At 41.5% G+C, this 24,732-nt stretch overlaps 2 protein-coding genes and 1 long non-coding RNA gene across 3 annotated transcripts; 2 read left to right on the forward strand and 1 right to left on the reverse strand.

Moving 5' to 3' along the window:
- The first annotated feature begins 447 nt into the window (after positions 1–447).
- LOC145445587 (uncharacterized) lies at positions 448–22,801 on the forward strand. The gene is made up of 2 exons (XM_080323777.1): positions 448–614; positions 17,629–22,801. Exon 2 carries the CDS (start codon positions 20,667–20,669, stop codon positions 21,099–21,101), a length of 435 nt encoding a protein of 144 aa, XP_080179903.1. The 5' UTR covers positions 448–614; positions 17,629–20,666; the 3' UTR covers positions 21,102–22,801.
- Positions 9,439–17,330, reverse strand: LOC145445588 (uncharacterized). Its single transcript, XR_013917090.1, has 2 exons — positions 17,083–17,330; positions 9,439–9,854 (listed from the first exon to the last, which is right to left on the reverse strand). It is a non-coding gene; the product is annotated as an uncharacterized LOC145445588 (long non-coding RNA).
- Positions 13,852–16,876, forward strand: LOC145445584 (uncharacterized). The gene is made up of 2 exons (XM_080323775.1): positions 13,852–14,541; positions 15,226–16,876. Exons 1-2 carry the CDS (start codon positions 13,852–13,854, stop codon positions 16,066–16,068), a joined length of 1,533 nt encoding a protein of 510 aa, XP_080179901.1. The 3' UTR covers positions 16,069–16,876.
- Positions 22,802–24,732: the final 1,931 nt, after the last annotated feature.

Below are 24,732 nucleotides of genomic sequence, written 5' to 3' on the forward strand. Positions count from 1 at the left end.
TATCGAACCGTTTATTTTTTCATTTACGACCTTCATTATAAGTATATTCGCTGTCTTGCATGTACACTGGTGAATGTCATGTAAATACTAATATCTTTGGAAAGGCTTACTCTACGTAGCGTCATCAATGATCATCGCGTGACTGATTTGAAATTTCTTGTCACTCTCTGTATCTGCCAGGCAGCACAGGCGACACTTCTTGTATGAGTAATTGCGTACTTTATTGCATTGTAAATACCCGATCAGAATTGTGACCGACATTGGCACTGGGTAAAACTAAACAGCATATACTTATTTAGAGCTTGCGAGGTATCTTGTTGTTTCGAAGTAATTGCATGTGGTAGGCTATACGGAGGCGAGAGCTGACTTGCTTCCTTCAAACACGTCCAGAATGACGTCTATTTTATTTCGCCTGATCTGTTTCGGTGTACATAACAATAGTACCGTATTTTCAGTTATTTGTAACATTGTATTGTGGCAGGATGTCAGCTACAGCCATTTTACATACATTGGATAGTTGATGAGTATGATGCCCGGTAAGGAAGTGGATGCATTACCGGTATATTGTTGATGTGTTGCTGAAATCGCTGATCGTCTACATTTATTCACTTAAGGTGAGAAAAAAACTACATTCCTATGTCAACCTTGTATCATAACCAGGGCATGGTACGGTATGGTATGGAACGACAATTTTCCATACCCCATACTTGCCTTACTCTCTCCATACCATACTTGCAATTTTCCATACCATACCAACATTGGTCCATACCAGACATGGGGTGATTACTTCATGAATGTAATCGATTGCGATTACGATTACTTCTGAATCCCGCGATTACGATTACGATTACGATTACAACAAAATCAGGATGTAGTCGATTACGATTACGATTACATTGGCAAAGTAATCACGATTACTCACGATTACATTCATTTTGATTAGAAAACCAAGAAAATGTATTGGAAGAAAATATAAGCATTACGATGAAAAGGCCTGACAACAACCTTTTTATCGATGATAAGTCATTTTCTTGTTACGTCATAATATTTGCTCAACTTTATATAGGACCATTGATCGCACCCACCGATTTGCATTCTTGGCAGGTCCGTACCTACCACACCCCAAACTCCCCAATATGATGGTGAGCGAGAAAGGGCCGAAACACCACTTCGTTCCCCTCCCCTCACCAAAAAATCATTTTTCTTGGGCACCCATGGGATCATAATTTTTTAAATAATTTTATATAATTCAATATTGATTCGGTCAATATTATCGGGTATTGCATATATACTGCTATAATTTTTTTACCCTCTCTCTGCCCATTTAATCAGATTTACCGGTAGCGCTGAGTGAGGTGTTGCCTGGGAAATTCGGGCCCGTAAATAATAATTGAACAATGAACATATTCGGGTGGGCCCGTTGTTATTTCATGCATTCCTGTCTGCTATGTCAGGTGATATTAAAATCGCCCAAACGTATTAAACAAAAAGAAGCACACGATTTCAAATTGGTATTTCTTCACTGGCAAATATTTTTTCTCTGCGGGGTGGCACTTGTCTTGCAGATTGTCAGTACAGGAACATTTGGCGCCAGTCATTTATAGGCTACTATGGACAATTGAACATATCTGTATGTACATAAAAGTTTTCGGACAGCATAAGGGCAGTAGGTCGAGTTTTTTTTTGCTGCTTATCGTTCTTGCACACTTATCGGAGTTGCGTATTGCATGGCCTAATACTTCGTATGTATTGATGCGTCGTGGCGTGGTGATGACCGACGCCGAACTGACAATTTCTATAAATCATGTGTATTTTTCTTGGATAATGGTACTCAACAACGAAGAGGTTCGGCACCATCAAATTGTTGTTGCATAAAGTTGCATATATATTCAAAAATACTCACGAAATTATTTTGGACCCCCTTCGAGCTCCCCCCCACCATTGGAGGGTTTTGGGGTGCGGTATAGTTACGGTCCTGGAGCGAGCTCGAAGGGGAATCAAAAGTATTTCGTAAATCAACATAAATTGTAGACTATTTTCGAGAAATTTAATCAACTTGAAATTTTTCGTCAAGCTTCGCAATTTAATTTCTGTAGATACCTTGGTTCTGAAATGCATACGTCTACCCATAAGCAAAAAAGCATGTCTAATTTATAGCAATAGGAAGTTCGGTGCACGTCAGTACCGCACCACGACACACCAAAAGACCGGTGCAGTTTCAGCCAACATGTGACTCCACGAAGTGTGCTACCAAAAAAGTCTTACGCCAAAACTTTAGGCATGTGTTAATTGTCAATAGCCACGATTGATGGACGTGATGAATAGTCATGTCCTCCCAATCTGAACCCCCAAATGCAGATGCAACCCGGGCACCCTCAGAGGAATGAATGCATGGGAAGTTGTGTGTGCGTCCTACGACATTTTTAGTCTGCTACAAGTTTGGGTGACTACAATATCTTTTGATTATATAACAGACGTCATGCAATTATGTAATTATAACAGCATATCAGATGTTATAAATATGAATTACGAGCTCGCCGCTCGACCGGTAAATCTGGACATCGGTGGCTGGGAGAGGATTGAAAATGAATAATATTATTATGTAATTATCAAGATTACTAACGAATTTCAGTCATCAACCTGAAAATTGACTACCTTATGGAATATATACCGAAACCAACGTTTGGAGTGGGGGAATGAATTGCTGATTTGGTCCTGATTCTAGCTACAACCCACACTAACATGGTGCATAAGCGGGTTGCTATGGCGCAGGTCCAAATATTGAGTAAAGAATTGGATAATAACGATTGGCGCCCGTTTCAAATAGAGTCATATGAGAAAAAGATAAAGTGAACATGAAATTCTGCATTCCATTTAATACAGATATGCTGCAAGCTGCCGTTACGAGACAGAAAGGCTCGGATATGATATATATATGCAGCTGTTCGTTTTTAATGCTTCATTGTAAAAATCGTAATGTCTCATTTTAGTAGTACAAAATTTCAAAGCGATTTCCGGTGTACGTACGCAAATACATAGGCATACGGCTCGCCAAACAACAACTGTCCAACTGCGTTTAATTAAGCATACCCATTACCTAAACATCAATTAATAAGTTACTATGTGAAATTAGGCAGAGTGGTGACTATTATCCTGCTGCGAGGAGTGACATCTGTAGGCCTACTGCACTGAAGATTTCATATCCAGCGCGAGCGGGTATTTTTACAATCACATTACAATGTACAATGTGCTGTACATTGTACATCGGATATCTGTTTACTATGTGTGGATACTTCTTACGCAATGATGAGCAAAGCCGATACTTCTGACGTAATAATCAGCAGTGGCGTTTGAAAATAAGACGTTGGTGCTATCAATAAGCGTGATATAATATCGCCTCTTGTTCAGAAATGTTCAGTTTAAGTCATGGTCCTTGTACAAATAAAAAGTAATCGTTATTACACAAAGAAATCGATTAGATATGCGAAGTAGTCGATTACGATTACGATTACTTTGGAATTTTTTCGAATGTAATCGATTGCGATTACGATTACTTGGAAATGCTGTAATCGCCGTAATCGATTACGATTACTAATCGCGATTACCCCATGTCTGGTCCATACCATACTTGATACATATTCCATACTTTCAAATATTTCAATATCATTAGTATAGTACCTTTTCTAGCACCTATATTATTGATATTTCGGATGTCATTTTTGCTTAAGCTAGCCATGATGCGAATCAAATTCCTGGTGATAGTTATAAAGAGTCTGTTTTGGTGAGGTTTAGTTTACGGTGGCGAGGCGTCGTGTACGTCTACTCTGCAGCTTCCACGAGCAAAATGAGATAGTCGGCAGATTGTTATCTAAGACAGTTCATAAAAGGGACGGGTAACATACAGCAGACATGGGGTGATTACTTCACGAATGTAATCGATTGCGATTACGATTACTTGTGAATCCCGCGATTACGATTACGATTACAGCAAAATCAGGAAGTAGTCGATTACGATTACGATTACATTTCAAAAGTAATCACGATTACTCACGATTACATTTGTTTGGCTTCTAATATATTGGAGATATTGGAAGACAATATAAGGCTTGCGATGAAGATAAGGTCTAATGAGATACCAACTTTCTTTATAAATGATAAGTCATTTGCTTGTTACGTCATAATGCACCCATTTCCCAACTATATGCAGGACTATTCGTCGCAGCCAACGATTTGCATTCTTGTCAGGTCCGTAACTGCCACACCCCGAACTCCCCAATACGACCGGGAGCGAGTTCTAAGGGGACTCAAAAGTATTTCGTAAATCAACATAAATTATAATAGAGTATTTGCAAGAGAGTTAATTAACTTGAAAATTTTCTTCGAGATAATGTCTCTAAATAGCTCGATTTTGAAATGCATACCTCTCCCCCTCAAGAAAAAAAGCATGCATAATTCATAAGAATATGCATTTCGGTGGCCGTCATTACCCCGGTACGACACACCAAAAGACGTATGCAATTTCGGCCAACATGCAACTCCACAACGTGTGCTACAAAAGAATGACCTTGGCCAAAACTTTGGGTATGTGTCCATTGTCAGTAGCCGCGCTCTGTGGGCGTGACGAATAATCCGGTCTCTCCAATCTGAGCCCCAACAATGCAAATGCTAGCAGGGGTACTCACAGAAGAATGATGACATGACAATTTGTGTGTGCGTCTCACGAAAATTTTCTTACGTTTGGGCGAGTGCAGTATCTTTTGATTACATAAAAGGCGGGAGGTCACGAATTAACAACATACAATAAAGTAATTATAACAACATACCAGATGCTATAATTATGAATTACGTGCCCCCAGCTCTACCGGTAAATCTGAATGTATAGCAATATAATGCAATTACCCATATTAAGACGAAATTCAGTGATCAACTTGAAAACTGACCACCATGGGGCCCCAATACCCAGGGTTGTAATGACTCGAGTCGCGATTTTTTGGTGACTAGACTTGACTCGAGTCAATTTTTGTATTGACTCGACTTGTACTCGAGTCATTTTGCATGACTCAAACCAAGTCATAGGACTCGAGACTAGAACGGCCAAGACGGACATTCCATGTAACTTCGAAGAATAGTAAAGTTACCACATTATTTGTATTTCGTCTATCATCATGCAGTCCTGGTACATGGAAATAGGGCCGCATACTGATAAAACTGATAAAAATTACTATATTATGAATACGATCCATTCGATATCACTCGAGCAGAGTTGAAAAAAGTGGCTAAAACCGGATTGATCTGAAAACTGATCTGTGAACATACCGACTTGTACTCGTAGTCGAGTCAAACACTATGACTCGGACTCGACCCTATACTAGCTGACTTGGACTCGGACTTGACTCGGGGGTGAATTGAAAATGACTCGACCTGACTCGTGTCAAAACTATAAAAGTGAGATCGACTTGTGACTCGTAACATTGTGACTTGGTTACAACCCTGCCAATACCAACGATTGGAGTGGGGGACGAATTGCTGTTTTGATCCTGATTGTACCTAGAACCCACGCTAACATGGTGTATAAGCGGATGGCTATGGCGACAGGTGTAAATGTCGAGTGAAGAATTGTGAAATAACGATTTGCGCCCGTTTTAAGTAGAGTCATATGAGAATAAGATAAAGTGAACTTAAAATTCTACCTTCCACTTAATACAGATACTGCAAGGTGCCGTTACGAGAAACGGCAAAGAACGGCACGGTTATGATATATATCAGCAGCTGTTGCTTTTAACCATGGTAATGTTTTATTTGACGTACGTATATTACATAGATAGGCCTACTGCTCGCCAAGCAGCAACGGTCAAACTGTGTATATCTAAGCATACCCAAACATCAATACATAAGTTACTATTAGAAACTAGGCAGAGTGGTGATTATTATCTTGCTGCGAGGTAGTGCCGTCTGGAGTGTATTGATAACCTGACATACAGCGTGGCTTACACTGTTCTAACAATAACACAACAATGTACATCGAATATATATTTACTACGTGCGGATACTTCTTACGCAAGGACGAGCAAAGCTAATGCTTCTGACGTAATAATGAGAAGTGGCGTTTGAAAATCAACCGTTTGCGCTATCAATAACCTGGTAGAATATCTCCTCCTTGTTCACGAATGTTCGGTTATGTCATATTCATTATACAAATAAAAAGTAATCGTCCTTTCACAAAAAAATCGATTAGATATGTGAAGTAGTCGATTACGATTACGATTACTTTGGATTTTTTTCGAATGTAATCGATTGCGATTACGATTACTTGAAAATGCTGTAATCGTCGTAATCGATTACGATTACTAATCGCGATTACCCCATGTCTGACATACAGCCCGCGAGCTAGATGCGGTCCGCGACGAGATTTTGCCCGGCTCGCGGTCAGTTTCCCGTCTTGCATGATAATGTGGCCCGTGGCCCCTGTCTGCCGAGATTCCCCACTGCGTGCCTAAACGTCAAATTTTAGTGACTGTATGTTATTATATAGGTGTGCGCACTGCGCAGCGTGCGAGAGTGGAGCTTACGCGTAAGTTCGTCGAAGCGAGAAGACTTGCATTATCGGCATTCACAATGTACTCAACCCTAATGAATTTGGGGAAGCGAGTGGCGCAGTTGGTTAAGCGCCAGGGTCACGAAACAAATGACTATGGTTCGAATCCCGGTTCGAACCATCTTCTATGTGTGGAAGGTTTATCTGGGCTCCTCATCGCTAACCTCACTGCAATAGCAGTGTCTCGAAAAACCCAGTATGATTGTGGGCCGCGCAAGTAAGAAGTCGGCAGTAAAGAACAAGTCCGGATGCATGAAAGAGAGTGAGAGACTGAAGTTGGGAGCGCGCGAGTGTGGAAGTCGTCCGGAAAGAATACGAAAAAGCAAAGAACCTGAACATTACTGATATCATTGTCGTGGTGTGCATGACCTTAATAGGCAACCACTGTTGTAAGTGTGAAAATAAAATAAACCCTAATGAATCCAAATCTTGATAATTTTTTGGTACCGGGCTTATCAAACGCTTTGAAATCTTAATTAGGATTGCACCGTGATTTAGTTGATCAGAGAGAAGCAGACATGGCGGCGCCTGTATGACAATGCTGTTTTCAAATCCACTTGTATAGTCGTTATCGGCGAGAAATGTCTCTGAAGTGGCTTATTGCTGTCGATAAAATACATTCATTAAATACGATTTATTCCTTGTATATATGCGCGAATAATGTATCCATTCAGCAATCCGGCCCGCCAAGTACTTAATTTTCCTATATTCGGCCCGCTGACTGGAGAAGTTGCCCGCCCCTGCTCCATAAGAGTATCGCATTTCCGGTACATTGGCATGAGGCACATGCAATTCTGAAGTAAATACTCGCAAAATAATTTGTTAGATAGGCGCACCCATAAAATATCCCAGCTACAGGCGATCAATACTGCAGCGATCTGCGTGATTATTAGTACAGTATTTGGTTGAGGTTAGCGTGGCGAGAATTTCAAACTATATCTACTCCATTCCCTGATCTATAATCCTAATGTGAGATCGTTTGAAATGTGACCAATAAGATATCTCGCTATATAAATAGCATAAATGTGCGGACAATATTTCAGAAGAAATGTAATTATCAATCACATTGAGCAATTAGTACGTTGCATCATGGTTGCTTGTAAGCTGTCGACACTCAAGGAATGATGTACCGTAGTTGGAGTAGCCCACATTACCAATCATTGCGTCACACGATAGACTTTGCTCGGAGACCCCGTGTCTAGACTCAATAGAACAGTGGTTCCCAAACGGTGGGGAATTCCCCACATGGTTTCTGGTGGGGAATAGACGCATTTGTTCAAAATTATATATAGGACAGTATACATATTCACGGAGACACATGCGCATTTGCGCAATTACCGTTACCAGTTAACTGCTCTGGAATGTATGTAACGAAAATTATACTGCGTGTTGTTCCCAAAACCGCATTTTAACTCTGGATGGCCAACAATGGTGTCACAAACGCATCCAGTACGACTAATTTGACGTGAAATAACGCTTTCGCGTTTTCACATTTTTCTGCCAACCCCATGAAATTGTTGCGCTGTCTCCCAAAACGATGCAAAACAAATTTGACTCAATTCTAAGCCGTCGAAGAGGAGTTATTTCAGTTTTTCTTTGATAATTCTGGGATTATCCTTGATCGGTGTATCATCCCAGAATTATCATCGCAAAACTTGAATAACTCCGCTTCTATAGCCTGGAATTGAGTCAAATTTGTTTTGCATCGTTTTTGAAGACAGCGCAACAATTTCCTGGGGTTGGAAGGAAAATTTGAAAAAAAAAATTTTGGCATTTTAGGGCAAATTCAAAATTTTCAAACTGTACGAAACCCGCGAATATTGGTTAGAATGAAGTCAAATTTGGCATGCGTCGTTTTTGAAGGCAACCTAACGATTTAATCACGTAGCCAGCAAGATTCAGGAAAAAAGGTTATTTTGAACATCCCTAATATGCATTTGAGATATTATTCACAAAAGGAACAGCTTTTGTCGTGGGTAGGAAAGTATACCAGACCCTGATAATGATCATAACGTCTACTTTCAATGGATATTTCATGATTCCACTGCATCTGGTAAAGGGATTGCTATTGCAGGAGATATAAGTACAAATTTTGTAATGAATCATAGTGAAATCTTCCAAACTCGTAGTGGAATGATTCTATTTTTTGCTAAATTCACTCGATGTGATGTTGATTATCATATCTAGCTTGTCAGGCCGTATTTCACATTATTTGTTGAATTTAGATGAATGTTCCATATCCCTTATTGACCGATGTTTGGAATTTCGTGCCGGTATTTTTTGACTATGATATGATACTGCAGCTGCAGGGATTCTCAAATAGTGGGCTTTGCTCCAAAGTTCGGTCGTGTTGGACCTTCCAGTTTACGTCGCAAAATAGTGTGTATTTACTGTAAATGTAAGCATCGGATCTGTGTCAGAATGCACTTTTCAAACTTAAAATTGATATCGCACTAGTATAGATTACCAGTATTTTTGTGACATTGTGAGAGTTTAACAACCACAGAGTATTTTTTCATGCTTCATGTGATTGTCATGCGTCCAAAATTCGTGGCGTATCACTATGATATGATACTCCAGGTATTCTCAAATAGTTGGCGTTGCTCCAAATTTGAATTCTGTTGAACCTTCCATTCAAACTCATTACATATTTTGTATATACTGTAAATGTAAGCATCGGCTCGATGTTATGATAAAATTTGCGAACCTCCGATTGATAGCGCACTTGTGTAGATTCAGCATTTTTGTGAGAATTAAGCAACTGCAGACTGTTTCTTTAATGCTTCACGTGATAGGCTAGTCGTAAGCCTATGCTCAAAATTTATTTGTATAGGCTGATAACAATGTGCGTTGGGGCTCTTCAAAATTGACTCCCCTCTCAAATCGCACTGACCACCCGACAAAATTGTCAGGCCACCCAATCCAAGCCCACACATCAAACCCGGCCCAACTCCAACCAGCAGCCGCACCGCCACAGGAGAAGAAAGCCTCTATTTACTATACAAAAACAAATAGCAAAAAATCTGAAAACCCTCTGCCCGCCCCATGAAAGTGTCAGGCTGTGTATAGAAACGATGTTCACCAAACCCGGCTCAACTCCAACCAGTGGAAGCGGAGCCACGGCTGTCGAAAAATCCGGACTATGAATAAAATAGTATTAACGGTGACAAATTCTTTAATTATTTATTATAGTGGTGCCCACCGTAAATACTATTCCATTCAAATCCAAACCCTTCGACGGCAACAACTCCTCCTCCACCTGCCGGAACCTAACCAAATTTGGCGAACATCGCCTCTACACACTACACAACTCTGGCTTCTCTTCATTACACGTACAAAACTTTCGCCTTTTACTAAAGGAATTTTTAGCTGTTAGAAGGTAGTAGTAGAAGGGGTGATAACCTCAGCGCTCTGTAGCGCTGTGGTATTGAGGTTGAAGTGAGATGACGGAGGATGACGTCGCAAAGGGTGCGGCCCTGCAAACATATGCGAAGGTTACAACAGGACTCAATATTGTTGACAGAACGTGTGATCTTGGTTTGAAGTTCCGCAAGCTCCCAGAAGAAAGGGAATTATTGGAGGTTCTGAAAACAATTGGTGTCTCCATAAGGGTACTTGACGGAATTGTACAATTTCCGACAGGACAAATAGATCTGACCTTCGATGAAAGACGAAACGCCGTAGAGGCGAACCGAAGAATCAATGAGCTAAAAGCCGAAGGAATCTCCTTACCAGCTCACCGACTCTATGTCCGTGATAAGATGCCAGTCTACTTGAATTGGGTACCGATTCGAATGACAGACGAGTGCATAAGGAAATACTTTGAAGAACATCATGGCCAGATCAGTGAGATAACGCACCAGAAAAACAAACTAGGAATCAAGAATGGAATCAGAAGAATCCTACTGAATAGGGAAGCCCTAGAACAAAACCCGATCAAGAGCTACATTACGATCTGCTCGACAAGAATATATGTGAGATACTACGGGCAGACACAGACGTGTGGATATTGCAATGAGCCTGGACATCTGTACAGACAATGTCCAGCAAGAAACCCCCAAATAGATGTTATGGTAAAAACCAAGAATGATGAAGACGTGGAACAACAAAGTTCTCACGAAAGTGACGAGATAGGGAAGGATTCCCACGAACCTCCAGCACAAGAAACCTGCACCACACCCTCGCAGGAAGAAAATCGCCAGACCGAGACCAATCAAGCTGACAATCAATACCGCGTCAAACAGCCAAGCATTACCTTAAAAGGTAATGAGCAGAACACGGAACGGGCGTCGCTCAACATGTCGAAACCAGATCCGAACACCAAGAACGCAAATAAAAGGAGTCGAGAAAGCGCCGAATCCGACGAAATTATATTACCCTCCAGAAAGGCCGTGAGCCTGTCGATTGCTGAACCAATGACATCGAGCTGCTGCATAAGCTGCAAGAAGCCAATAACCTTGCCTGACGATCGAAACATCTACGATTGCCTGTACTGCGGCATGGAACACGTAGTGATACGCTCCTGTTGCGATAGAGAAATTAAATTTGTGATAACTGCAAAACAATTTTACGAGAGCAATAAGACCAAATGCCCGATGTGCAGCAGAGAAGGGGTCATTGCGAAATGCTGCTACAACCTTTTAAAGAAAACGGAAATGAAAGGGAAAGGCGACTGTCCGGGTTGCAGCACGCAAGAAAGCAGAAGTCGAGATTTCTTTTCCTAACGAGAACAATGGATCGACTGACAGTGATAACGCTTAACGTAAACGGCCTAAATAACAGCACGAAGAGATCCCTGATATTTGATTATCTCAAGAAATCAAATGCAGATGTATGTTTTATGCAAGAAACCCACACCACCCTAGAAACAGAATTGATTTGGGAAAAAGAGTGGAGTGGCAGATCCTTTTGGAACTCGTACGATGAAAATTCTGCAGGCACTGCAATACTGCTGAGCCCGAGAAGGCCTGATATAAGAATAATCGGAACACATAAAGACCCAGAAGGCAGAATAATCAACATTGATACAATAATAGGAAACGTTAAGTTACAACTGACAAACATATATGCGCATACTGATAGCGCAAAGAAAAGACCACAATTCTATAGGATGGCCAGAAGCACGTTCAAATCATCAAATAAGATCATAGCCGGAGACTTCAACTCTGTTGAAAAACCAGAGATTGACAGGATCAACACGGTTCCGTTGAAAGACAAAAAAGATACGGAGGCCTTACAAGAAAGCCTGAAAATAACGGGAGTGAAGGATGCCTTCAGAAGTCTGTACCGAACCAAAAAAGAATTTACATATAAGTACAGTGGTGGGCAATCACGACTCGACCGAATATACGTGTCCGAATCCATCACCTTTGTAGATAGTAATTGTATTCACAGAATTAGTACAGGCAAACTTAGTCCGACCTACCACCGCCGCCGCTCTCACGTTCTCCCCACACCAGTGCCTGTCGCAGGTCACGGTGCACATACGACGCATGCAAACCACATACCCCACTGATCTCAAGATCAAAAGCGAACGAAATGAAACAAATCACTAAACAATGCAACAAACTAGAAGATAATGCTATCCCATATCAAAGTCTGCCAACCAGCCGTTTTGAATCCATTGATTCACTTCATGATGGAACTCTTCTTGGCACTCAGGGGGAATCGCGTACCCCGGACAACGGTTTGACAAGGTTGGTTCTTCATTCGTCCATTTCCACTCTACAACCCACTTTGAACCATCAAAAATAGCGTTAAAATCTTTATCATCAATTACCAGCTTCTCCACTTCTTCTTCAATCAACTTCTCATCTTCTTCTTCACTCAGCTTCTCATCTTCTTCTTCACTCAACTTCTCAACTTCATCTTCAATCGGCTTCTCAACTTCTTCTTCGCTCAACTTCACAACTTCTTCTTTAATCGGCTTCTCATCTTCTTCACTCAACTTTTCATTTTCTTCCTGACAACTCACACCGACAGCAGCATATGTGGGAAGTGCACCAAACTGTACTCGAAGATCTGGACCAACAAACACCCCATCCATCATCTCGATCACATTCGTCCCCAGAATCACCCTTGCATCACAAACCAGACGAGTTGCTATTAAAACTTCCATACAGAGGTCAACTTTGTCAATTTCTAGTTTGACTGTCGCTTCACCATGGCAACGTGTTAATTCACCATTCAACATTTCCACAACTAGTTTCGGTCCCTTCACTGGCACGCCCAATTGCTTACACACATCTTCTCGCACCACTGATCTCTGGCAACCACTATCAACGAGAGCTTCTACAGATAGTCCAAATATTTTTACAGAAATGATTGGCAGCACCTTTTTCCTCACTGTCGGTGGCTGGGGAACCCATCCGATGCTGACCGTTCCCCATTGCCGTTTCCCTGATTGATTGGCCGTGTAGCACCGTTCTTGCAGAACCGAGCTATATGACCAGGGTTACCACACTCAAAACACTCTATTGGCGGCTGTCCACGGCCATAACTACGTCTCCATTTATCTCTATTTGGGCACTCGCGTGCTATATGTCCGTCTTTCCCACAAGCGAAGCACTCAAAAGTCTTCCTTTTATATGTGCCAGCCGCACAGAGCATACCAACAGGCACCCTGGTGGACAAGATCATTCTAGCTCGTATCACCAATTCACCAATTTTCAGTTTCTCAATTTCAGCAAGAGATTTTAGCTGGCATGCCACATCGATCGGAAGCCCCGTCACAAAAGCGCACTTTACTATCGGTTCTGAAGCATCAGGATCCATACCCACAAGAGCAGCTAGTCTCTGGAGGTCAGCTACGAAAACATCAACACTCTCACCTTCTTGAAGAGTCCTACGCTGAAACTGACCGTACGCATCGTAACAATTGACGCCAAACGCTGCCAAGAGAGCAGCCTTTACTTTATTGTACTCCTTTTTATCCTCATCACTCAATTGTCTATATACTGAGAACGCCGCGGTGCCCAACAGTAGAGGAACATATTCTTCTGGCTTGTTACCTCGCAGTTTCACAACAGTCTCAAATTTATCAAGCCACACAGCTACATCGCCCGAAGTAGCGAAGTCCACATACAAAGGCATAAGGTCCGTTATCCTCACCGTCGACATACTGCCGCGATAGCTTGTAGATAGTAATTGTATTCACAGAATTAGTACAGGCAAACTTAGTCCGACCTACCACCGCCGCCGCTCTCACGTTCTCCCCACACCAGTGCCTCTCGCAGGTCACGGTGCACATACGACGCATGCAAACCACAACCTTGAAATCGTGCGAGCATAGATCATGCCCATACTCCGACCACGATGCAGTCCTCCTGAAAACAGTAATACAAGAACGCGAAATCGGAGAAAAGATTTGGAAAAACAACACCATGATATATCAAGAAGACCACTTCCAAAATGAGCTGGCATCAAGATGGGAGAAATGGCAAACCTTACACCCTATCTTATGTCAAACGAAATTAGAGTGGTGGATAGCGATAAAAGACAAAATCAAAACGATTGCGATAAAACAAGCGAATCGATTGAGAAAAGAGAAAGGCATCAAGCTCGAAACCGAGCTGGAGAATCTGAATAAAATAAGGAAAGAGATTGACCAAGGAAAACCCCTTCTGGATGAATACCGCCGCGCAAAAAAGAAAATTTGGAATCTGGAAGCTGAAAGCCTTCAAAAGCTTCAACTCCAAGCCAAAATTGAAAGCGAAAACTGCCTTGACAAAATACCGTCATTACTTTTTGAGAAAATAAGGGAAAGAAGAGAGCCCGCATACATAAACGAGCTTGCGGACACAGACGGCAAGAAGACGACCGATCATGCCAAGAAACGAGTGATAGCAGCCAAGTTCTACCGAGATCTGTTCAAAAACAGACCGATCGATAAGAAATGCTCCGAGGACTTTCTCGCCCATGTCAATGCAACTCTATCCGACGAACAGGTCAGTGAACTAGACTCTGAAATTACCTTAGCAGAGGTCCAAATGGCGGTTTTCAGTCAACATAAGTGCCGTACGCCCGGACCAGACGGGCTTAGTGCGGAATTTTACCAATGGAATTGGGACACAATCAAATATGATTTGGTAGAAATTTTCAACGAACTGTATGGGGGAAATGAGATCAATCAGAAAATCCTTGAAGGCGTTGTAAAAGTAATCCATAAAACGGGAGACAAATCCAATCTAAAAAATTATCGGCCAATCACGTTGCTGAACGTGGATTATAAGATCCCAAGTAAGATAATAACTCTTCGAATCCAGAAATTTCTTCCAAAAATTTTTCATGAACATCAATACGTCAATCGGCCCAACAAAATAGAGGATTTGAACCTTCTACTCAGAGAGATTTCCGAAAACATGAAAGAACGAAAGAAAGGAACAATTGTATCTGTTGACTTCAAGAAAGCCTACGATTCAATTTCGCACGAATTCATGCTGAGTGTCTTAAAGAAAATAGGTTTTGGAACCAAAGCCCTAACGTACATTGGAAATGTGTACAAAAATAGCACAGCACGAATATCCGTCAATGGTCGAGTCGGCGACACGATCGAAATAGGAAGAGGAATAAAACAAGGTGATCCTATTTCAATGATTTTATTTACCCTGACCACGGAACCTCTTCTCCAGGTACTGAATAAGAAAACCGCTGGATATAAATTGTCAGGAATGAGGAAAGAAATCCTAACACCAGCCTACGCCGATGACATCACCTTGACGACTTCGCGCAGAGCAGACGCCGAATACTGCATCGGAATCATCAAGAAATTCACGCGAGCAAGTAACCTGGAGATGAACGAGGAAAAAACGAAAGGGATACAATTTGGACCAGATGACAGCACACCAGGGTCTAACTTAAGGTGGGTTGACAACATAAAAATAATGGGGATTTCGATAACCAAAGGCAAAAACAAAAAACAATGGAGATCACTCTACGATGATGCCGCTGAAATATGTCGAAAAACCAAAGACCTGAAGATGAGGATCGACGAAAAGGTAATTGTGATTCGAACAAAAATACTCCCGAAATTTGTCTACCTAGGTATTATTGAACCGATGCCGCTCGAGATAAGAAGCAAGCTCAAAAAACTAATCATGAAGACGCTTTTCGACAACTACGCCAGAGTTGAATATGAAACGATCGTCAAAGACAAGATCGCAGGCGGACTTGACCTCTTAGACATCCCAACGAAGCTCGACCTTCAGTTCATAAAACCGGCGATCAAGTTCTTAAAAACATCAGAGAGCGACAACAACGACTGGACGAAAAGGGTAGAACAACAGATTGCAATAACCTTTTCAAAGTTCTTAAATTACAGATTGAACAACGCGAGACCGCACGCCTTCGATCCACTTCAACATTGGAAATCTATGCTGCAAGTTATAGAAAACTACCAGATAACGAAAGAAGAGATACAAAAAGAAAGCCTAAGAGCAATTTACAAGAAGGTAATTGCTCGAAAAAGAAGCTGAGATCCAGCGCCCGTATGGGTGAACTGGAAGAATGTATTCAGCAACACGCTTAGACCCGCTGAACGAAACTTTAATTGGGAAGTTGGGCATAACACCCTATATACAAAAGACAGAATGTACGAAAGACTTGGCACGCACAGTTCGGAATGTGAATTCTGTAACACAGGTATCGAAAACATCAGACACCTCTTTGTCAGATGTCAAGTCACCAAAGCAATTATAACCCGACTACTACAAGCCTGGGATAAAGCGGCAAACGAATCTTCAACGCAGCCTTCAGAGAAGCTCATCGTAGGGCTTAATCTGCCTGACAGCCCCAAAGAAAATGCACTGCTTCAAATAATTACAATTTTCAAGCAAGCAGTATGGAGAATGCGAAACAGACGCGTGTACGTGGGAGTTCAGCCGAGTGTCCTCTGGCTGGAAAAGTCCATCACTTTACGAATACAAAACAAAATCAACCAGCAGAAAGACATACTTGGACCGATCACCACTGCGACAATGGCGCAAATAAGACGAACCTTTCTAGAATCAACCTAAACGATTATGCTCCGTAATTTTCATCAAAATTCTAATTTACAATCAATATTGTGATCAAATGCTTTTGTAACACTATGTTTCATGATGATGTTAGTTCGCAAAAAGTTTAAGAAACGTCTCTCTATTTCCAATTATACGAAATATGCCTTTCCAAAGATTGAAACAACATTGAAGAGATTATAATAGGCCTGCTTGCATTTAATGAAGACATTCTTTCAAGTTTGTGCTGTATGTAATGTTTCCTTACGTTCAATAGTATGATGAAATATGTGTTGCATCATTTAGTCTTCATGATGATGTTAAATCTTACATCGTGTAAGAAACGCCTCTTTTTGATTTCAAATAAACGAAAGATGCCTCTACACACTACACAACCTAACACTCCCATGGGGCGAACAGAAAACCTTCAAATCCTCCGGCATCCATTCCCACATAACAAATACAAACTCTCCTCCCCTGCAGCAACGCGGCCACTGGCCGGAACCGAACCAAACTTGGTGTGCAGGCCCAAACTAGGCAACCCAACAACCCCATCAAGCAGCCAGCGCGATCCGAGAAAAAAAGTCATTTTTGAAGAGCCCTAATGTGCATGTCAGAGAAACGTTTTAGGGTAGGCCTACTCACATGTCACGCAGCGTTCTCTACATAATTGTCAATTGCGATACAAACTGTTTGCTTGTATTGGTAAAGCCATCCAACTTCGAATAATAAAATGTTGGGAGTCTTGAAATGAAAGATTTGAAAGGTGCACTTCGAAATATGTCAAATTATACAAACTTTTTGAGCAAATTCTTTGACATATTTCATCTATTGGGACTCGATCAACGTAAAAGAATTGGTAATTATTTTATTCAATGTATTGTATTTTATACAATCTATTGTATTTGTAGTTGAAGTGTAGTAATAATTCTTAATGGTTACCGCACCTGTAACGATTCACGGCCATGACTGGAATAATTAGAATGATGTAACTTTCAAATTGTCATGCATTTTGCAACAACATTGTTTTCAATTTTCAAGGTGCTGACAATTGAAGGAAGAATCACCCAGGAATTCACGATCCGTAAACGCGTCCGACTGTTTCTCTCCTCAAGTGGACGCGACAGAGAAGAGGAACGAAGAGAAATAAGGAGCAGAAATAGCAAGAGTGTGACAAGTCGCGTCCGTTCGCTTTAATGCGTATTTCAATCCGCGAAGCGCTAAGTAGTAGATGGGAAAACTAATGGGGCATTTGGTTAGCGCTTATATAAGGTTGCTCTGGTTGACTCCAGCGCTGTATTTGCTAAATGTTGCGGTGAAATAGGGGTGGTGTCATTTGGTATCATTATTGACGATTAAAAGACCATTTGTTAGCGGTCATGGTTTTACTGCAGTAATCTGCAGTGTTTTAGTGTAGTGATTATTATCATTAGTGGATGAAGCGCCGCGTGTTCCGTCCTATATATATGCTGATTGGGCGTCGCCTCTTTAGTTTAGTTGATTTGCTGTATGTACGTTGTTGCTTACGTTGCGTTATGTGTGATCGCTTTATAGTCATTAACTTGTGTTTTCATCGTGCAGGCTTGTCTCTCTATCTAACTCTAACCGCAGGCGACCACTATTTTAAAACCTAGTTTCACGACCTACCTTATTTAGCTGCATTTGGGACATTCATTTGTTACGTCTTTCATTCGAATATATCAGTGTTTCCCAACCTGTGGTACTCGTACCACTAGTGGTACGCGGAGGTCTTCCAGGTGGTACGCGAGTAGATTCTTTTTTTTTTTTGACCAAATGGAGTTATTAGTTCAGGAGGGGTTGATTTTGAGTATTTTGAATCCGTCGCTGTTCTAGTAAGGTCGTAGTCATGGGTAGGGGCAGTGGCTCTCAACCTTTTTGTCTTCACGGACCCCTTTTGCACCGTCACGAACCCTCGCGGACCCCCTACACACGAACATTTCATTTCAAAATTTAGTTCCATTATCGTCATCTGTCTTGTGCAAATATTAACTGTAGTTTAATGATAAACAGCAACAAAATGACTTTTTTGAAAATAACATCGTAATTTTTTGTAGGAATTGGTTAGACTTTTTATTTCAAAGCGAATTCTACAGCTTCATTTCCAGAAATACGTGGTCGCGTCTTGAAGATTCGCCGCTTCGATATGGTATGAACGAGTGACGAAATTCCATTTCCACAAAGATAGTTGGTGAGGAATGTAATAATAACGGGTAACGCTTCCGACGACACCTTTCGGTAATGTCACATTGCATATATGACACAAAAATTGAGAAAAATATTTTTATTGATTTTTAGCCTATAGTCATTTCCATCTAGCAGCTCATCTTGAAGTTATTCTGAAATGGTGGTTATGTATATCACAAGAGGAAATTGATTTTTGCAAACATTGCCAATTCACTCTGGTTGATCTTACTACTCCAACTAATTTTCACAAACCCCAACAAAACATCTCTAAACGGAAATACGGTTGTACGAGTAGCCAGTTTGGGCAATCAAAATGGGTTTTGCGCCGTTGTTCTGTTGATGTCATGCAGTCATTAAGTTGTAGCAGTAATGAGGCGAGCCCAATGATGTCCATAATTTAAAAAATAAAAGAAGTTAATTACCATATTTTTAAATTCAGAGGCTTAGGGGTCCACGGACCCCCGGTTGAGAACCACTGGCATACTAGGAAGAGATTTAGTCGTGGGATTCATACCTAACAAAATTACGTTTTAATATATTTGACCACAAGAATTCCAAATCGATCCACCACAGAAATCATATACTGCCCCTTAAAATGGGCACTGGGCAGTTTATTTTCTGTTACGCTGCCTTGGCAGCTCAACAGGGTGGATACATTTTTGACCACCTTCGGCGCGCGAAACTTATGTAGGTGGTACGCGAGCACTGCATAAAACCTCGAAATGGTACGTTGGTGGGAAAAGGTTGGGAACCACTGGAATATATCATTTCAATCTTCAGCAACAGATCATCGTTTGCCTGGATCGGTCGTGGAATTTGAGTTCAATTAAAAGTGGTATCAATAACTCTCCTTACGTTAGGAGCAGTTACACATGGATTTGTTCGGCCAGTATGCAGTACTTTCTGATGGTCACTTCCCGGGCTTCTGTTCTCTAACCCCTCATGATAGTTATTCTGCTTCTAGTAAGACTGTCGATTCTAATGTTTTATCGTATCATTTGTCGGAGGTTTCGCTCGCATTATTTACAACGGTTTGCTGTCTGCTAGGTCAATTACTTTCCTGGCTGAGTATCACTACAGCCTAAGAAACTGCACTAATTCTCACTTCAATGTCTTGCTGGTTATCTTGCTGTCAATTCTAATAATTTGGTAATGTCTATACCAGTGCAGCCACTCAAATATTTTGTTCTCTGTTCACAATATTGTTAGGTCTTCAGCTTTCCAGGCAGAGTATCACTCCACTTTCTAGACTTGAGTATATATCTCTCCAACCTAATCAATGTGCACTGTGCCATAGCCAGGCCTGTTTATTTTTGGATATTGGGTTTTATTTTTGGAGATTCTCCAAAAATAAGATTTGAAAACATCCAAAAATAAGCTTTTTTTGGATGAATTTTTTTCGTATTTTTTTGTGAAATGCACGAGTGAGAGCAGTGTAAATACTGTTGAAACAACCACCAGGAAACTCATAAACACACACGAAAACAGCATGTGTGTGCGGAGGGGGTCTCCGAAACGCTAAAAGTACTTCCACTCACTGGAAGGATCAGAGGCGACACGATAAGGGTTGAAGAGGCGGCATGGTATGAAATCGTGCGAGTGTGGTGCGGGCGGGACCTTGTAACGCAGGCCGAATACCGCCACCTCTACAACAATAACTTCGTCCACACGATGATGGGACTGAATGGCTGCCTCCAAGGGCAACAGGACTTGATCCAGGAAAAGAAAAGTATGTGCCCCAAGTTTGTAGACACACGTTGGTTGTCAATTAAGAAGATGACCACTTGGTTGACTAGACACCGTGCCAAACTCCTCCGGGTCCGGCCTGTGCACCTCCGCTGCAGGAGTGGATCCAACTAATCGTCCTCGAGCATATGGCCACAGAGGTGAGCACCACCGTCACAAAGATTCAAGGACTTGACCATCTGATCGTGGAGAATCAGGATAAGCTCCATCGCCTGGTCGAACGCCTTCGAGCTCGGTGTCCAGCTGAGGACTGGGACAATGACACCCGCGGCAAGGAAGGTCCTCTAGTCAGAGGGTGCTGGGCTATCAAGTTCACTGAGTCACGCAATTTCGTGGAGGATCAGAGTGTGCACTGTGCAGTCTTCGACCTTCTCGAGAATGTCGATGAAGAAGAGAAGCAGGCCACGTTCGAGGCAGCCAGGAGCCTTATAGCAGGGCTCATCGACGGCATAAAGAAAATTGAAGTTGTGGACAATGAAAGGGTTCTGCCCTGTCTACCACACCAATTGGTGCAACCTCGTAGGCAGGACAGAACAAAGACTTCTTGCTCTTTTAGATTCTAATAATATAAACATGAGTGATACATATATGTAAGCTACTTTATTTGCAGCTCAGTGAATTGATCGACAAACACCGGGGTGGGCTGTCGAACAAGTGGACACCTGAGTAGATACAGAATATGGAAGACCAATTCCAATCCATGTCTGTCCGATACAAAATGGACGTCACCTTCAAGCGCATTATTGACGAGCGTAAGTACTTTGGACCCACATGGCTCGATGTTTCCCACAACTGCGACGGTCGAAGCTGATTTCTCGAAAATCAACTGGGGAAATGGTCTCTACCGGGCGTCACCCACTGATATTTATTTGGAGGGCATTCTCCTGGCCAAAGACTTTGTGACGAAAGTATTAGAAAGTTAGATCAAGATCACTGATGATGTCGATGTGTTGAAGAACATGAATACATGATATAATAACATACTTTCGGTGAAGTTTTATATGTAGTATTAGGGATAAAAACACCTTCATTTCTTATTTTGGAGATTCTCCAAAAATAAAATTTCAAAACATCCAAAACTAATCTATTTTAGTTATTTTTGGAGGAATCCAAAAATAAACAGGCCTGGCCATAGCTGATACATAAACCTTTCTGTCACTAAATCCATGCAATCCGCTAACCTCAGTATCTACTTCCGTAATATGTTGATATTTGGGTGCTCTTGGTTCGGTCTATTGACTATATAGTCAACTTTTCATGTGCTGTATCCAAATATGTATCATTTTTTCATTGTAAGCTGCATGTTTGTCATAGTAACTGAAATATTTTGTATCTGCCTACACTTGAAAGCAATTTTAATACTCATTGCAGAGACATATTATCCACTCAGTTATGTATCTTCAGCACCGTAACTGCCGTACCCCAAACCCCCCAATTGGGGGGGGGGCGAGCTCGAAAGGGGCCCAAAATTATTTCGTGAATTAGCATAAATCAGAGAGTCTTTTTTGAAAATTTGTGCAATTATTTCAAATTTTTTTCGCGATGCGCGCGAATTCAAGTAGCCATTTATCATTATTATTTGGTATTGGCCCATTACCGCGCCACGACCCACCAAGACATACAATCAAGTTTTAGGCCATATAACATGCGACTCCAAGATGTGTGCCAGAACGATCGGTAGCGAGAAAAGCTTGGCCGAAAAGGTCTATATGCCCTTATGCAGACCGAAGACTTCGTTATATAGGCTATACAAAATACATATAGGTTTAATTGTCCCTAGGCGCCTAAATGACTGGCGCCGAATGTTCCTGTCTATGCAATCTGAACCTCACATGACAAATACTATCCTGCTGGGAAAATTTTTATGCCAGTGAAGAAATACCAATTTGAAATCGTGTGCGTCTCTTAGTTTAGAAGCCTACGTTTGGGCGATTCTATATTTTTTGATATAGCAGACCGGAAGTCACGAAATAACATCATGTAACGAAGTCATATCAATGGGTCCGCCCGCCCGAAGATATTTAATCATTATTTATGGGCCCTCCCGTTTTCAAGACATTTCACTCAGCTCTACCGGTAAATCTAATTAAGTGAGTAGAGAGGTCAGTGAGTCAGTGAGTCAGTGAGTAGCATAATATATATGCAATCGCCGATCTGATTGACCGATCTTATCATAAATTATCGAAAATTTTCGCGTTTCGCGCTGGCTCACGGTACAGTACGGATAATTTCGTGACAAACGCGAATAACGGGATGGGGGGTCGTTTTATCACCCTTTGGGAGCCCAAGACCCACGTTTTTGGGGGCCTGACGAAATGCTGTTTCGTTCCTGCCAACCGGTATACGCCCGAAGATGTTTAATTATTATTGAGTGGTCCTACCTTTTCAAACACACCTCACTCAGCTCTACCGCCAAATCTGATTAAGTGAGCAGAGAGAAGATAAAAATTGATAACAATATATGCAATTCCTGATCATACTGACCGAAGAAATCATGAATTCTAGAAATTTTTCGCGCTTCGCGCGCTTAGGCGACGAAAGCTTCATCACTAAACAAACTCCCAATAAATATGATGAAGATCGGTAAACAGTGTATCGCCGGAGGGGGGGGGGGGGTCTATAACCCTATGGGGGGCCCAAGAACAAAGTTTTGGGGGGGGTCTGACGAAGTGCTGTTACGGCCCTGTGTATCTTAATCCTCATTTTATTGTATTGTTAGTTGTCTTGGCTTTTTCAATAATGTCAATTCTAATTTGTTTTCGCTTCTCCTACTCATTTCATGTTATTATCTGTTTCATGATCTTTATGTAATACAGGTAATGGGTAGTGGATAACATTGCATATGTGACGGCATTATATTATGATCAGGTATGCCAAAATAGGTGTAGCAGGAAGGAGTGTGTCAGGGTGGTCTTTTAACCAGCGGATCTACATCCCACGCGCTGATGAGAAAACGCTGTAGTATCTGCGTAATATTCACACTAATAAAATACATAGAAAAGACATGGAATTGACTCGACACAAAATCCCCCTTTCTACTAACCCGCTGAGCTCTCATATCTACCAAATCAACTCAGCTTTTCTGCATATTTGGTCTGTAAATTGTTTGCTGGGTTCAAACACACCTCACTCCTCTCTGCCGGTAAATCAGATTACGTGAGCAGAGCGAGGATAAAATTTGATAGCAATATATATGCAATGTCCGATCATATTGACGGATTCAGTTATGAATTATAGAAATTTCACGCGCTTTGCACGATCAGGATAAAAAAGCTGACTCTCTAAACCAGGGGTTCTCAACCTGGGGGGCGCTAGAAATTGACAAGGTCTGTATACATTCTGACTAAACATGTGTTTCACAACCATTTTGAAAAGACGATTGTTGAAGTTTAAACTTATTTCGTATTCTAGAAAGCTTGCCAAACTCAAACTCCAGCAGTCGCGCTTAACGGAGTATGGGCTGACTTCAACTTCATTTGAGCAAATTTTTGATATTCTTTGAAGATTTAAAGCAATTCCTACGTGCAAGTCATTTATTACTTTATAGCTTTGGCAGTGGCATAAATCTCGGTGCGCTAGGTAGATGTTGTTAATAGCTGGCGAACTTCACTGCCTAAGACAGACTTAGATGTAATATAGGTTGCCCGGTTTCGCCCTCAATTAGGCTATAAATCAACACAATTTAATTCATTTCCAAAACTGATCAAATTTAACATGGCAGGACAGAACAACGTCGTGCTCTCTGTAGTCACTATACCAGCATCAGGATTAGTCAGTAGTTATATTGTGGTCCCGTGATTCGTAAAATACCGGAAACAAGAATGTTGTATTTCGGAAGTGAGAAACGGTGCATTTTGAGCTAGCTAGTGGTCGAAAATCGGCCTATGGAGCTTCGAAAACGCGCCATTGTGCGCTCCCCGCGATCGATTTTGAAAACAGGTGTTTTAATGCGAAGTGACCTACATATTCTGGGGAGACAAATGACTATGGTATCCTGTCGACTGAATCACTACGCGAATTGCTTCCCGTCGAACAGGTTGGTCTAGAAGCAATCCGTGAGCGTACACAATACGAACCAAATACAACCGCTCAGCGCAAAACTGACTCACTGTGTTAAGTATATCACGAATCACGGATGTATACATTGAATGTGTTTTATTATTCACCTGTAATCAAGCTCTTTACAAAAACGCG

The sequence above is a fragment of the Botryllus schlosseri genome, chromosome 8 (genome assembly GCF_051294905.1).
Source record: "Botryllus schlosseri isolate E-star chromosome 8, Bs_hap1, whole genome shotgun sequence".
NCBI classification, from domain to species: Eukaryota; Metazoa; Chordata; class Ascidiacea; order Stolidobranchia; family Styelidae; genus Botryllus; species Botryllus schlosseri.

What these genes read in the sequence shown, in the direction of transcription:
- LOC145445584 (XM_080323775.1), top strand. Translation starts at nt 13,852, where the DNA reads ATGCAAACCACAACCTTGAAATCGTGCGAGCATAGATCATGCCCATAC. An exon ending in CAACTCTATCCGACGAACAG is followed by an intron (nt 14,542 to 15,225) that starts GTCAGTGAACTA and finishes CCTCTTCTCCAG; the next exon opens with GTACTGAATAAGAAAACCGC.
- LOC145445587 (XM_080323777.1), top strand. Translation starts at nt 20,667, where the DNA reads ATGGCCACAGAGGTGAGCACCACCGTCACAAAGATTCAAGGACTTGAC.